Source organism: Lissotriton helveticus, chromosome 6 (assembly GCF_964261635.1).
Source record: "Lissotriton helveticus chromosome 6, aLisHel1.1, whole genome shotgun sequence".
Classification (NCBI taxonomy): Eukaryota; Metazoa; Chordata; class Amphibia; order Caudata; family Salamandridae; genus Lissotriton; species Lissotriton helveticus.
Window position 1 is genome coordinate 1,738,408,580 of NC_136067.1, and position 17,072 is coordinate 1,738,425,651.

A 17,072-nucleotide genomic window follows, 5' to 3' on the forward strand; every position below is an offset into this window, starting at 1 on the left:
CAACTGAGTCACTCCCACCAAACCAGCCAAAATGCACATACTGATCAAACGAGCGAGCTAGTACAGTCCGGAACTTACCACATTTCTGTGCAGATGCATAAAACTGCACCAGAAGGACTACACTGACTGAACCATCTTCACGTCAGCCCTAAACGACTATCACCGGCAGCTCAATAATGCTGCAAACAATTAGGCCTTGGTTCACCAGATCGAGGCCAGTGCCAACCAAACCAAAGAACTTTCACTATTGTCTGAGAGTACACCTTCCCATTAGCCTCCAAAAACTTGATCCCTCCTCACTAGAAATCACCCTTGCTGATCACTTCCACATCAAGATAGCATCCATCTACAGTAACTTCGATACCCAATCCACCAACCTCCTCAGCACCCCATCAACCACCACCGCAGACCACATGCTCAATGCATTGGAACAACTCAGCACATTTAACACAACTACTCTAGTGAACTCCATCTACTCTGGAACATCCACCAACCCGTGCCCCCACTGCTTTTAAACCTCGGAAGAGATGAGATTACTTACCAGCTCACCATCATCTTCATCGCCTCCATCACCAATTCCACATTTCCAGATGCCTGGAATAACGCAGAGGTGAGACCTCTCCTCAAGAAACCCTCTGCAGAACCCAGCATGTTCCAGAATGACTGTCCTAACTCACTGTTCCCGTTTCTTTTCAAATTCTTGGAGAAGTCGGTTAACCACCAACTCACCATACACCTGGAGAGAAACAACCTGCTCGACCTTTCCAATCAGGCTTCGGAGCCAGCCACATCATTGTGGCAGCCTTGATCACTGCAACAGATGACTTCTGACCCCTACACAACAGTGGAGACTCAACTCCCCATCCGGCTCAACCTTTCTACAGCCTTCAGATCTGTCTCCCACCACACACTCATCACACGACTGTGCCAAATCGGAATCCCAAACAATATTCTCAGATGGATTGCATCATTTCTCACTTTTCCACCTTCCTCCCTTCACCTCCCAACCCAAGCACACCATCTGTGGCATCCCTCTAGGCTCATCCCTCAGTCCTACCCTTTTTAACATCTACATGATATCAATTGCGGTTGTTTTTCAGATTGCAAGACCTATGCCTCACCTATGCCGTCGATACCTAGCTCGTCCTCTTGCTCTCAATAGACTAACTTCCATAACTGTCTGAAGAACATCACAGCCGGGATGAGGAACAACTGCCTGAAGCTCAACATGGATTATACTGAAGGTCTGATCTTCGGCAAACTCACCACCCTCAGGAATGACTCCGGATTGCCATTGGAACTCAGACCCACCCCCACTCTGAAAGGCCACGCACACAACCTCATCATCATCCTAGACAGCAAACTCTCTATGAAACATCAGGTCAAGGCTATCTCCTCAGCCTGCTTCCACATGCTCTGCATGCTCCACAAATTCTTCAAGTGGCTTCCCATCAGCACAAGGAGAGCAGTGACGCATGCCCTCATCACCAACCAGCTTGATTACAGCAACACACTCTATGCAGGCACCACCACCACCTAACTCATGAAAAGACTCCTGACGATCCAGAATGCAGCAGCCAGACTGGTTGTTAACCTACCCAAGAAGACCTACATTAGTAAGCACCTGAAGGACCTCCACTAGCTACCTGTCCATAAGAGATGTAAATTCAAGCTTTTGACCCACGTCTACAAAGCCCTACAGACCAAGGACCCACCTACAATTCCACCTACCTCCCAGGAACCTTTGCTCTGCACACCTCACCCTTGCACAGATACCTGGCATCTACCGATGCCTTTCCAGAAATCTTCTCCCACCACGCTGACAATTATTGGAATGCCCTCCACCTCCTCTCTTCACCCTCATCAACCCACTTCAGTAAAGGACTCATGACCTGGCTGCTCTTGCCAGTTGCACAGGCACATTGATTTAATTTAAAGATTTTTTCAGCCACATTGAAACTGATGTCTGTCACGTTAAAAAATATCTCTTTATTCCTGCACATGCACTGACATACACAAACTTGGCTGGGGTCACATATACACGTGGAGTCACATAGTTTTACCATCACCTTCTCAAGCATGCATTTACACAGAGACACATGCATAAATGTGTACACATAGAAATAGACGTGAGTCTGTTTGTGAAGACACGACCCCTCACACTCTAGGTCTGGCCAGGATTTCAATTACACTGGAGTAATCGGAGTGATTTTGAAATTTCCACATTATTCCTTGAGGTAGAATTGCTAATAATACTACAATCATACCCACTCGAGTAATTTTGGGGGGGAAAATCCTACTGTGAGAGCACATAAGCAAGTGCATGCAGCTGCTCACTCTTGCTATTCATCTTTTTTTTTTTTTTAGTAGCATTTCTAGAGCGCATGGTTACACTGGGCCAGTGTGTCCCTGCGCTAAGGTACCAGCTTAACTCAGCAACAACAGGGGACCTACAACTAAAATTATATAGCAAGAAACAAATGGGTCTTCAGTCCCTTCCAAAAAATAGATTCGGAGCACTCCAACTGGAGACTCCGAAGAAGTGTGTTCCACAGCTGAGCGGCCAGATAGCGAAAGGAGTGGCCACCCATCCTTGCTCTCCTGATGATGGGAACACACACCTTTCCCGTCCCACTAGATCTTAAATGTCTGTTTGGTGCATAGGGAATTAAAAAATCCTGCAAGTACGAAGGCCCCTTCCTTTGTATAATCTATGTGGCTAACGCACAGGGCCTTAAACTGTACTCTCTCCCTAATTGGAAGCCAGTGTAGGGAGGCCAGAGCCCTTTTTGCCGAGGCTCTCCTAGGAAGCATAAGAACCAGTCTTGCTGCTGCATTCTGGATGCACTGCAGTCTCTGCATGCATTTGGAAGTTGCACCCAGATACAGAAGGTTGCCATAAAACAGGCGAGAGGTTACTGGAGCATGCACCATAGTCTTCGCCGATGCCGTGGGAAGAGCGTCTAAAGTTTTCGTAGACCCCGTAAAATTCCAAAACAGGCACCTGCCACCCGCCTGGTATGGTAGTCCAAAGAAAGCTTGTTGTCCACCCATACCCCAAGGTTCTTAGCTTGTTCACAAGGCCTGGGGGTAGGACCCAGGGTCTGGGGCCACCATGCCGTCGACCACATTGATTGAGCCTTCCCTATACCAGCACCTCGGTCTTGTTGCCATTCAATTTTAGGCAGTCATTTGCCATCCACACAGCCAGTTCTTGCAGGCAGGACACAAAATTGAAGGCAGCCCTAACCTGTGATTAGGTGAGGGAGACCACAGTTGGGTGTCATTGGCATGGGACAGGGCTTTAAACTCAAATGTATCCGAGATTTTAGCCAAGGGGCGATACAGAGATTAAACAACGTCACTCTCAGGGTAGAGCCTTGAGGTACCCCCTGTGTCAGCTTGATGTCTCTGTAGTAGTGAACTCCCTGCACTACTTGAAAACTGCTCTCAGACAGAAAGAATTCCATCCACTTAAGGGCACTACCTGCTACACCTCCTCTCTTGAGGTCTTGCAATAGAGTATGATGGGCCACAGTGTTGAAAGCAACACTTAAATCTAAAAGAATTAGGGCCGCCGTCTGCCCTTCGCCCACATATTTGCGAATGGTCTCAATCGAAAACAATAAAGCGGATTTGGTGGAATGGAGGGCCCGGAAGCCTGACTGAGTTGGATGGAGAAGGTTATTTTTACAAATATGTGCTGTAATTTGTAAATTAGCTACCTTCTTCACAACCTTAGCAAAATAAGGGAGGAAGGAGATAGGTCGCAAATTGTCAAGCTGATCCATACTAATGTGAGGTTTCTTTTGGAGTGGGAGAACAACTGCCTGCTGCAATTTTTTTAGGATCACTCCTGAGCTAAAAGAAAGCTCTAAAAGGAGTCTCATAAATGGCTTGAGTATCTCAATACTCCCTCTAAGCACCTATGGGGTAGCAGGATCCCTAGGTGAGCCCGATTTAATACTGGTGGCTATCTGTTTAAAAGTGTCAGGAGGGGGCACGGAAAATTCATGAAGACACTGTATTTCCAGAACATCAGCAGATTCCACCTCATCCCTGTTGCCAGTCAGGGAAGGAGGAATACATTTTCTCCACCTTCACCGCAAAGTACTCGGCGACTCGATTGCAGGATTCCTCAGAGCCTGCAATAGGTGCTGCAATGGTCGCCAGGGAGGATATCTCTTTATAAACCTTAAACAGCATCCTTTCTTTGAAATAAGCCGCCCTGAATTTCCTGATGAGCGAGTGATCATTCTTAAGGCTGATTTTATATTAATTTTCAAATGGACTGAAAACTCCTTCCTCCAGCGCCTTTCTAGGCATTTGCATGCTGACTTAGCGATTCCTAACTTCTCACCAAACCAGGGTGCTGATTTGAGTCTTTTACTAGACATTTTTGTTTTGACTAGGGTGCGGTGCAATCAAGTGCACCCAAAATGTGTCTCTCTAGTGCTGCACAAGCCAGGTTAGCATCCAAATCACAGGGAGGCCCTTCCATTAGAAGGGCCTGAATAAAATTCCTCTGAGAGAAGCCAACCCACTTCCTATATTTTATGCCGATCTTAACTTTCTCCTGTGCCTTTGGCAAGGGCAGCTTTGCCATAAAAGGAATCAGGAAGTGATCGGACTTGAAGCGGGGGCTCCACTTCCAAAGCACCCCAGTTGGCAAAAATAGGGTCAAGTAGATGACCCACCTTATGCGTGGGATGTTCTGATTTTAAAATTAATTAATTGTAACGCTGCCAGTTCCTGGCAAATCTCTTGGGCCGCCGAGTTGAGTGCGTCATCGAAATGCAAATTTAAATCACCCAACACCAGTAGCTTTCCATACCGTAGTGCAGGTTGAATGAGGCACTCAATCAAACTAGGTGAAACCCTCATACAGGGTCCCGGAGGTCTATAGACCAGCAGCCCTTTGATGACATAGTTAGTGGCTATCCTAATTGTGAATAAGCCTGCCTCACTGTCTGCTATATCAGCCGGCTCAAGAGAGCACTGAATATCATATTTATGAATGATTGCAATGCCCCCTCCTCTCCCGGACAGTCTGTCCGCTCTCATAATCCCATATCCACTAAGGAGTGCCTCCAGAATTTCTGGTGCAGAATCCACATCCAACCAGGTTTCGGGGAGGAATAATACATCTACTTGACCCTCTGTCAGATGGTCACAGATCTCAATACTATGCTTCCTCAATGATCTGCAATTAATTAAGGAGAGCCTAAGTGAGGGGCCTACCTCCTTATCCTCTGCTAGTACATCCGCACTAAACAAGCAGTGACTACATTACCAAGTCTTACCCTCTGTCTTTATGCTGTGTTTACACTGTTCATCCATCATAGGACAGAGTGCACGAAGCATCTGAGCGCTGTGATGGCAACCAGTTTTAAATCCAACCGGGGTTCTGGCCCCTAGCCCCGGTCGGCCGCGGATGGGTGCAGACAGGCTTGCCTTTGGTATGCCGACAGCACGCCCGCTGCGCGGCCGCAGGGGCATGTGGGATTTAAAGACATGCTCCTCCAACAACTAGAGTGCTGACTGTACCGGCCGGAAGTACTTGGCTCTGTCTTCCCCGCCCTCCGCGTACAGTAGTGACACCACGTCGGACCAATGCTGGGGTGAACTTACCTACATTGGGGTGAACTTACCTACATCAAGCGTACCTACTGTCACCCCCAGTGATTCTATTTGTTGCAATCCATTTCTCATGGATATAACGTTCAGCTGTCATGAGGTACTCGTGGCCATTAAAGAAAGTGCATCAGGCAAGGCACCAGGCCCTGATTGCATCCCGATCGAGGCAGAGTTGGATCTGTGGGCCCCCTCGCTTACGAACGTTTTAAATAAGGCCAACCAGTGTGGGTTCATTTCTACTTGGCCTGATGCTATCGTGGTCCCAGTCTTCAAGAAAGGCAACAGAAATGACCCCACCTGTTATAGGCCAATTTCTCTTCTGGATGCCTTCATGAAAGTGGCCGGCAGAATAATTCTGAACAGAATTCAGTCCTGGGAGGAGGATCATCACGTTATTTCTAAACTGCAGTATGGGTTCAGAACAGGGAAAGGGACGATTGAACAATGTCTAAACTGGTCTCTACTTATCTCCAAATATACCCAGGCCAAATGCGGAAAACTTTATATCACTTTTGTTGATTTAAGTTCCGCATTTGACTGCGTTGACCACGGGCTCCTCTGGATAACACTTTGTGACATTGGCATCGATGATCAAATTATCACCTTTATAAAAGAACTATATACGGATGCAGGTGCTAGAATGAGGTTTGGCCAACAAGGACAATGCTCAGATACATTTTCCATACTGAGAGGGGTTAGACAAGGCTGTATATTAGCACCGCTGTTATTTACCCTATATATCAACTCTATTGGGCAATATTTAACAGACACACTATATGACTACCCCTCTGTAAACGGGTCTGTGGTGCCTATCCTACTATATGCCAAAGATGCGGCATTAATGTCACAAACGAGGCTCGGATTACAGTGGGCAGTGAAAAGATTTACGAGCATCATTAGGGACAAAGGTCTAAGGGTGAACATTTCTAAAACTTACACTATGCCCTGTGCATCAAAGTTAAGGAGGTTCCCCTTCCCCATATTCTTAGAAGACCAAAGAATTGAAATAGCCGACAGGTTTTGTTATCTGGGAGTAATGTTCGAGGGGTGGCTGGCAGGCTGCAATAGCAGCTAGGAAATTGGCTTTTACCCGGACCATAGGTGCCCTAAGAAATTTCTCTGTAAAAATTGTCGGTAAACCCGTCAAAGAATTAATACACATATACAAAGCAAAGTGTGTATCTACGGCCACGTATGGTGCAGAGTTATGGGGAATCGAGGCTGCCCAGACTTTACAATGTTGTGAAAACCAGTTTATCCGTCACTTACTGGGTGTATCAAAAACTACGTCAACTTACATGACACACATTGAAGTGGGAGTCACCTACATTAGTGATATTATCAGGATGTCCCCTATTCTGCTATGGCATAAGGTGTGGGTTATGAAAGAAACCACACTAAATAGAGACCTAATCAGCGATTGTCTGGCATTGGACGGGGTAGCTAACATCAGATGGCTATCTTACGTGAGAAACTTGTTCATTGAATTAGGTCATCCAGAGTTCTTTGACAAGCCTACCACCTTAGAAGGGATTACTAGATCCTCACTGAAAAAGATGGTGGCCACTCACCTTGATACCATCAGATGGAATCATGAAAAATCTAAAAATACTGTGCTCAGATTTCAGGAAATTACACCTTGAGAGGGATTACAACTTTACCTTGTCCTGGTCCAGAGCCCTTACTCCCGCATGTTGTTGACACACTTTAGATTGGGTACCTTTTTCCGTTTGAGTACTCTACCAACTTGTAATGATTGGTCTGCTGCAAAATTAATTTGCCCTTGTGACAACAGTTCACCCCAATCGAACATCCACTTTGTGTTATTTTGTAAATTTTATATGAATCCCAGAAAGCTGTTTTTGTTACCAATTCTTAAATCTTGGGGGATTCGTACATTTAGATCAGCATTCGTGAAACTACTACAATTAGGAGATGAACATGTTATTTACGCTGTCTCATGTTTTTTAAAAGCGGTCATAAAAGTCAGAAGTTCCCTGTAATTAGATCCCATTCTGGCTCTGTTTGATAATGCATTTTTAATGCAATTCTTTGTTTTTAATGTTTTTTACTAGATGACTGAAGATGGTTTTTAGATTCAATCAAGCCTACTCTGTATAGTATGGATTGTATTTTGTCTATTTTTTAAAACTTGTAAAAAAAAAAATTGATTTTATGCTTATATGATTTTAAATCAAAAATCGAATAAAGCTTGTTTTGAATTTGAATTTGACACCACGTCGGAACAATGCTAGAAGACCAGCAATAAAGCTCAGGTCTCTGCAACAGGCAAGAAGGAATTGCCACCCTAAAGCTCCCCTCTATTTAAAACAAAGTACCCCAACAGGTTTTTAAAATAGCCTCGAGCTCGGGGACACTGCCACTGTCCTTCTGTCCTTCTTATTGTGTATTTAGGGCTATTTCTTAGTGCTAAATAGTTCCTTTATCAACATCGTAATTGAGGGTGCATTTTTGCGTTAAAAGAAGTAGCGGTAAATGCAGATTTGCTCTTCTCACGTAATTCAACATGTTCTTGCAGAATTTTGGATAATTTCACTTGATTACGCTACACATAAATACACGAGTTATGCCCATCCTTAACACACACACATCCTTGCACTATCACACTGATATACATGCTTTATTTCCATTGCATTTAGTCTTGATTTATTTTCAGACACTGCTCTCCCAGTAGTCGAGCCTAACCATGCCGCTTATCTCACTAGGATGCCAGAGCTGTACTTTTAGATCAAATTATCTTATCATGAGCACACCATTTCTTTTGTTATTGATGAGAACATCTCCTATGTGGAGGACATGTTCCAACATTTATTCTGTTGTTTCCTGTGGACCGTGGGTTTCTTGCTGCGTTATTCAATAAGCAGTCACTGTTCTTGAAGACAGCATATGATGTACCGAGAGAATCGGTGAACATTTTCGTTTTCTGTTTTAAAGTAGTTTGCTCCACATTTGATCCACAGTCAAGTTTTACCTTGCCTTAGTTTCCCACCAAAACAGGTTATGAAACGCTTCTTTTTTAAGTAACTCTCTTTGTTAAGACAGGTGTGACCTTTTCTCCCACATGAACCTAAGATCTCTTTGCACGTTTAGTAAACCAGTGTGCATTTTTATCTTGTCCGCTAAATTCCATTCTCACGCCCTTTTCATATTAGATGTAATGCAATCAGATGTAATGCAATCCGTTCTGCAGTGTGAGAAGTAATCATTTGTATGCTCATACTCTGTGTGCCTACAGCCGTGTTCTATAAATAGTAATAATGAACATAATAAAATCTAATTCTCCTTTCTTTAATTCACTCCTGTGGTGGTTTGCCTTTTTTGCCACATACCTTTGTTATTCAAAACAAGGCAATCTAGTCCAACCATGACAAAATCCTTAAGAAAATGTTCACAGAAGTTCATTTTGCACACAAAAAAGATTTCACTGCTAATATATTTACCCATTTTTTATACAGTACCATATTTAAAATATTTACAAACACTATTTCGAGGACCCCAGACAGAATTTTTCACAACAAGCTATGCTGCATCACCATCAAAATATTCTCCCTAACAGACACCACACTTGGTTCTCTCTGCTGGCAAATCCCATCAATTTAAGACAACTGAAAACTCTCTAAAAATGTCCTCCCCATGTCAAAATGAAATAGCATTTCTTCTACCAAGTTTGTCCAACATAAACCTTTAGCACTTGAATTTCTGAAGTCCATTACCGCTGGGCTTTGCACCAGTGGTAATGGGCTTTTATAAATTCAAGTTCAAATGTTTTGATTTTATTACAATTAGATTGTCCGAAACGATTACCAATTATTTTTATTAGTTTTTTATTCACTCATCTATTATTATTATTATTAAGAGCAATTTCTATGGCGCAACTAAGCCCAATGGGCGTCAAGGCGCATAACCAAACGGTACCAGCTGTTCAAAAGTACAACTATTGCGGGTAGGCCTTGACGAAACACCAGGTTTTGAGCGCCTTTTTAAAAGAAGAAAGAGAGGGCTGAGTCTTAATGTCTTGGGGGAGGGAATTCCACAGCTTTGGAGCAACAATGGAGAATGCTCTATCTCCCCAGCGTGCTCTTTTGGCTCGAGGAACGACCAACAGGTTCATCTCAGCAGATCTAAGCGCTCTCCCTGGCTGGTAAGGAGTAAGTAAAGCGCTTAAAGGATGTGAAGATCTTTCTGACAGAGCTCTATAAGCTAGGCAAAGAATTTTAAACGAGATCCTCAGTTGAATAGGGAGCCAGTGAAGAGTCTTTCTAGCCATAGTGGCGGAGGAAGTATTGGGAAGTGCTAGGACAAAACGGGCCGCGGCATTTTGTACAACTTGTAGTCGCTGGGTGAGCCCCTTGTTGGCATCTGCATAGAGTGCATTGCAGTAGTCCAACCTGGAGCCCACCAATGCCACTACTATCTGCTTCCGAGCTGGGAGAGAAAGATAGTGAAGAATTCTCCTGAGTATTTTTATAACCCCCCAGCAGGTAGCAACCGTGCGATTAACCTGTAGAGTCATAGACAGCAAGGTGTCAAAAATTACGCCGAGATTTCTGGCTGACTGGGAAGGAGAGGGACAAGTTCCCAGCGCGGACGGCCACCACTCAGTAGACCAGATATCCTGGTCCTTGCCAAAGACCAGGATCTCAGTTTTGTCGCCGTTCAACTTCAGAGAATTCTGAAGCATCCAGTCAGATACTGTCTGCATACAGATTCTGAAGTTGGCGGCGGATGTAGAGACTGAGTGGGCTAGTGACACCATGATTTGAGTGTCATCGGCGTATGACACCACTTCCATCCCCTGGGATTTTACTAGCCTTGCAAGGGGTGCAACATAAATGTTAAATAGGGTCGGACTAAGAGCCGACCCTTGGGGCACCCCACATTGCAGGGATTTAACAGGGGAGAGAAATTCGCCGAGCTTGACTCTCTGCTCTCTATGTTGTAAAAAAGAGTGCAGAAGGTTAAGAGCCGCTCCGGAGATCCCTGCCTCCCTCAACCGAGATGTTAAGATGGAAGGAGACAGGGTATCAAATGCTGCGGTAAGGTCCAGAAGGACCAAAACCGTAGTGTGTCCGGCATCTACCTTCATACGGATGTTATTTACTACAATGGTCAGTGCAGTCTCCGTACCATGAACTTTGCGAAAACCATGTTGGGATCCATCAAGATACCCAGATGAGTCCAAGAAAGTAGAAAGATGACGATTAAGGTAGGACTCAAGTATTTTTGCGGGAGCGGGTAACAGTGAGATGGGTCTAAAATTTTTCAACTGTTCCGGGTCCAGCGTGGGCTTCTTGAGTAGTGGCTTCACTATCGCCCTCTTCCACAGTAAAGGGAAGATACCTTGGGTGATAGAGCCATTCATCACCTCTAGCAAAGGTGGCAGCAAAGTGGCTCTGCAATCCTTCAGGATTTTCAGAGGGCACGGATCAAGGGGGGATGAGGATTTAATCCTATCAAGAAGATTGTCAAGTTCATCTAAAGTAAGGGGCGGAAAGTCCGTTAAGGTGTTGGCGTGGTCACTAGGCCAGGCTTCCAAGCTATTCAAGATTTGAAAAGAGGAATCATCCATAGTATTTCTTTGCATTTCCAAGGCCATCTCTGTGGAAGATTTTGCTCTAGGTTTTTTCAAAAAAGAATAACATTCTCACAGTAATTCTTTGTTTTATTTACTTGTAAAGGAACAACATGTATAATTTTTTGTAAAAATATAAAATCAATTAAAGAAAAGTCATTAGCATAAAGTGAGTGAAGTTCCAGTAATTTATCTTAGCAACGTGTTAGTCTTGGAACCTGATTTAGAGTTTGGAGGATGTGTTATTTTGTCTCAAAACTGATGGATGTCCTGTCCACCTATACTCTAATTCTAAGAGGTCCATTAGGATGTAGGGAGGATCGCCACTTCCCCCATGGCGGTGGCGATCTGCCCTACATCCGTCCCCGCCCACCACCCATTTCCCCCGCCATATTAGTATGGCGGCGAGGTACCGCGGCAGACGAGAAGACGTATGCCAGTTTTCCACCCAGTTGACAAGTCGACCGGGCGGAAAAGGGTTTATTATGGCGGCGGTGTCTCCTAGACACCGCCATCGATATCAGGATGCAGGCAGGAGGCAGCCTCCATCCTGATGCAGATTTGGAGGTTGAGGGACAGTTGTGGGCCCCCAGGATGTCGGGGGAGGCGCATGGGGGGTACCTATGGTACCCTCCTGCATGTGCATGCACAACACGGGAGGCATCGTGCGGTGCCTGCCACGTTGCGCATGCATATGCACAACATGCATTTTTGGCATTGCGGCGGGTGATGCTGAAAGCACCACCTGCCGCAATGTTAAAAATGCTGGATACTCCCGCCAGTGTTGCGGGCGCATTCAAATCACCCCCACGGGACCGCCGCACTTATGGCAGGCAGTCCCTTTTTACATCAGGATGGTGGGCGGACAAAGTCTTCCCACCATCCTAATGATGCCCTAAGTGTTTATTCACATTTTGACTTTGTGAACCCCCACCTAATCATTACTGAAACACTGGGACCCTCAAATAATCATTATTGGAATCTTTGGACCACCAGTGAGTCATTACTGGAAGCCCGGGACCCCGACCTACTCATTTTCGATGAATTGACCAGCAAACCAATACACAACAATGTATGGAAACAAGCATTCATCCAACAAATACACAATTGAATAACTATTTTATTTATTTCAGAAACAAATATAAACAAATCTAAATTTTAATTTTGATGGGATGGTTGGAGCTTTTTTGGATGTAATTGAGGCCACTCATCGTCCATACTATATTTTGTTTGATGCACTTGCACTGCTCCCATACATCAATCTAAGGATAATAACAATTTTTAGCAACCAGTTTTGAAACTCCATCACATTTAGAGGATGTTTTAAAATTTCCAGTTTTACATTCTGCTGTTTTACTTATGTACACTTTATGAATCTTTAAATATGACCTAGGCAGTCTCAGACTCCCGAGATGCACTTACACTACGGTGGATGGAATATCCGTCATGTTTGTACCCTCCCATTAAATTCTACTTCAGATTCTATGTTGTGCAGAATGGGCCTGTTATTCAAGCTATCCTGGCTGAAGACGGCTGATAGCCAGAAACCGGTCCTAGGATGCTTGATTCCGGTCCAGGGAAGACATGGCTTGGCAGTTCGGTCTGGACTGTTCCCATGAGGCACAGGGTCAAGACTGATTTGCATTTGGCTATGTCTGCACTGGGGTGGCTTGGTGAGCAAAATAACGATGGATTAAACCCAGATCTGTGACTGGGGGTGAATGTTTTCCCATTGTGCAACATTCCATTCATCATATTGTGTGTTTTGCTGTTATTCAAGAAAACATATCGTGATATTTTCAGCTCTCAGAGAACAGTCAGAGTCTCTAAATACAGAGCTAGGGTAATGTAGGTATGCTTCCTGAGGGAATACAAGCAGTGAGCACTTAATGTTTGAAAATGAAAGCAGGAATTACATTGAGTATATTGCAAGATATCATACCCAAGATATGATTATTAATGTCTGCCTTTCTTGTACAGGTGACCTCTACGTAGGAGGCGTATCCAAAGATATGTATAAATCTTTACCGAAGCTGGTCCACGCTAAGGAAGGATTTCAAGGATGCCTGGCATCAGTTGACCTGAACGGGCGCCTTCCTGACCTGATCTCTGATGCAGTGCTCTGCAATGGACAGATAGAAAGAGGATGCGAAGGTATTCAATGTCCTAACAATCGCCGCATTTATTTGATTGGTCCTGCAGGCTCAGGCTGCAAATTAGCTTTCCAAAGCCCCATTGTTCTAATTTTAATTGAAATCTTCTTGGGTTCCTCATATTTGTATTTCATTTAAATTGCTTTACTCTTTCCAGTATGAGCTCCCTAGGATATAGTGAAATAGTGAATGAATGCCTAGCATATTTGTTCAGACTCTTTATGTTCTGGTTTATAAGTGTCCTTAATTGACTGAATATTCCATAATGAAATCACTGTATGTAGTACAATAAAAACATAACAGCCGATTCAAAAAAAGTATGGTTCTGCAAAATAAATGGAATGGTTGAGATTCAGTACCTAGGCCCTGTGGGGAAGGTAGTAGTTGTGATTGTGAAATAAATAATTCAGAAGAGAAGTAATTACTGCCCACATCATTGATCACAGGTAAGCTGTATTTTTAAGACATTATGTTTCAGTGTAGCTCAACTGTGATGTATGATTTTGGCTGTAAGTATTTCTTCCACTACTTACTTACCCAGAACATTCCTACAATGCATCAAATAGCTCGATCACTAAATACCATCACAAGCCTCTTGGCACTCATTAAATAATCAGTAAACATCAATTAAAAAACAAAACTACTCATGTAGTGGCACAAACGTTGTGCTAATATTTTGCTCACACTGCTTCAATGCACTCTCATTCTGTTCCCTTGAATAAAGCTCCTTTTGCAGCAGATGACGTGTTAAACATTCTGTCCCTCATATAATTCAAGTGAGAGAAATGAATACTGCATAATAATGGTAATCAAGTCACACAAATTCCAAAATTGTCAGGTCAAAATGTGTTTTTGCAAGCTCCAGTGTACATATTCAGTTTTAGGTCATAAATCAATAGAAATGTGCTTTGTAGAGATGTGTTCTATTTGCACCATCATTTGACAGCTGTTAAATGAATTCTTCCCCAGAGCTAAAACAAAGAGGATGAGTGGTAGTTACACATCATAGTAACCAAAAGTTATCCTTCTTGCACCCGTTTGTGACATCAGTTTCACGTGTTCTTTGAGTATGGAAAAAATAGCCTTTTAAAGATGTGTCAGCCCACACACTGACCACAACCAGATTATTTTTGCCAAGTGCCATGTTAGCAATCTATATGCTATGTATCAATTCTGAGTCAAGTAAACAGTCACATATGCCACATTTCATGCATTAGTGTTTAATTAATAATACAGAAATACTGCCCTGACATTCCTACATGTCAGTGTTTCCTATTGCAGACACAGAGCTGTGTTCAAACTCTTTCCACTATTGTGTGACTCTAGGTGTCACTGTAAGCAAGGGTGTATACACATTACTTCCCCTCTTAGGATGGTTTGCCGCATTATACTTACTGAGCATTGGATAACAAACTAAGAAGGAAATCTGTAACTTAGCTTATGTTTCTTATAGATAAATGTTGGAAAGTGGGTTATTAGTAGTGGTAAATGTGCATATACCATTTGCAATAATGCCACTAACACAATCTAAGGCTCAGTACAGGTCTCAGCAAATTATTCCAATGCAAAAATGGGTAGCTTGGCTGCAAGCAGGCAGGCTTAACTTATGAGACAGATATGTAAAGCATTTCAAAACACCTATTCTGTAAATAATTAAGAGAGAACATACAATAAAAGTCCCACATGAATTTATGAGAAAGGGAACTGTTTTTATCTTTACGATGACATCAAATTTACAAAATTCCAATGTAGGGAACCAGAGACACAAATTTCTAAATAATAAACACATTCTAAAGTTGCTCTAAACTTCTGGAGCTTCTTCCTGAAGTTCCTCTTGAGGGTCCAAAGGGCCCAAAACTCATTCCAATGGTCTGGAAGCTCCAAGATGGTCCTTGAAAGTTTGTAATCATAATTCCCACAATGCACCTGGCCAAACCCCTTAAAAGTTCACTGGATGCACTTCAGGCAGTGGACTCTTGTTAGGGATGATGCAGGTGAGCTCTGTTAACCTGTAGCTTGCAGGGAATCCACTTTTTGATCATTTAGAAGCAAGGTACATCCACAGGGCTGTTGTTCCAGAGAGTGCAGCGGGTACAGTCAGTCAGAACGCAGGAGTCGTGCAAATCAGTTTTTAGAAAGCAATCCTTCTTCTTCTCTTAGCTTCAAGCAGCAGATCTGAGAGGCTCTGCACCATTCACATATTCATTCAGTGTTCTCTGAGGTCAAGAAGGGGTTACCCCTGTCCAATGAGATGCAAGGCAACACACCAGAGCATGACCACTTTCTCCAAAGTGAGGCATAATCTTTACCCAGAACACTATTTATCCAACATTCAACATGGCTGAAATCTCAGCAGAGCATAAAGAGGTAACTAAACCAACTCTCAGTCTGGCATATGCATCAAAGTTATGTTTTGCGAGTCCTTAATAGCGAATTTTAAGGGATCGATATTAAAGACTCGCAAAACGGGATGCATGTAGGAATCGCAATGTTATTAGCGATTCCTACAGATTCCTTATTAGCGATTCGGTAATAGCTAATCGCTAATAAGGAATGGCTTTCCCATTCATTCCCATTCCTTATTAGCGATTAGCTGTTGCCGAATCTCTAATGTTCCGCTATTTCAAGGGTGCCAGGGTGTCCAAAGGACACCCTGTTACACCCCTGAAATGGACCTGTGCACAAATGTTACACACACACATGCCCTAAGGGCATATGTGTGCGCAACATGTAACTTTTAAAAATGCACTAAAGTGCACTTTTCAAAGTTTTAGCAAATTACCACGAAGTTCAACTTCATGGTAATTTGCTCCCCCTATTAGCGAATTCGCTATTTTTTTGGGTTTCATGCATTGCATTTAAGGAATCTCATTTTGGGATTCCTTAAATGCAAGAGCAATTTAAGGAATTGCTATTTAGAGATTCCTTAAATTGCGATTTCTGCATTTGGAATGATGCATCCCAAATGCAGAAATACCGGGAGCAAACGGCCAGATTCTCAGAATCTGGCCGTTTGCTCCCGGTATTTTCTTTGATGCATCTGCCAAACAATGTCTAATTTCCATAACTCTCTACCCCCAAAATCTGCAGATTCCTTCCTCAAACTTCCCATCTGGCTGGATCAGATAGAGCTGCCATTCCGTGGATGTCCTATTCCTCCTTTGAAGCTTCATGCTTTATGACCCCTACCCCCTGCTCTCGCATTCCTGTGTAGCAGAACCCTCTCCACCAGATAGCCTCTCCCTAGGTGAGCCACTTATCACTTCATCAAAGTAGCCTGGCTAATCCTGTTAACTCTGACCAATCAGGGAAGACTACAGGAAGGCTGCATTTTGGCTTACAGCCAAAAGAAAGTATTTTAATCTCTTTTCTCTACAAGAGATGATACATTAAACAATAGCATATTGTTGGATTTATCAATACCATTCTCCTAATTCCTTAAGGGATATTTAATTAAATTCCCAGTAATAAGTATGCGTTAATAAACAATTGCAATGTTATCCTATGTGGCTGGGGTTCTACAATGGGGAAAATAAAATTAACAATTTCTACAAAACCAGGGCATCTAAAATATATTTTATAAGGGCCCCACTTAAAGTTACATGACCACCCCCCCTTCGACACCTTGGGGAGACCTAGAAGGTTCCGAATATGCAACAGTGAATTTACTGTTAAAAGCAGTGCTGCAA

The 17,072-nt window shown here is 43.4% G+C and overlaps 1 protein-coding gene across 19 annotated transcripts in view; it reads left to right on the forward strand.

The window, feature by feature from the left end:
* Positions 1-17,072, forward strand: part of NRXN1 (neurexin 1) — a 1,652,744-nt gene that overhangs the window by 1,026,926 nt on the left and 608,746 nt on the right. For all 19 annotated transcript variants that reach the window (XM_078649604.1, XM_078649606.1, XM_078649614.1 and 16 more), the window contains one exon: positions 13,211-13,384. In XM_078649604.1, coding sequence (XP_078505730.1) covers positions 13,211-13,384 — 174 coding nt within the window. The remainder of the gene's footprint in view (positions 1-13,210; positions 13,385-17,072) is intronic.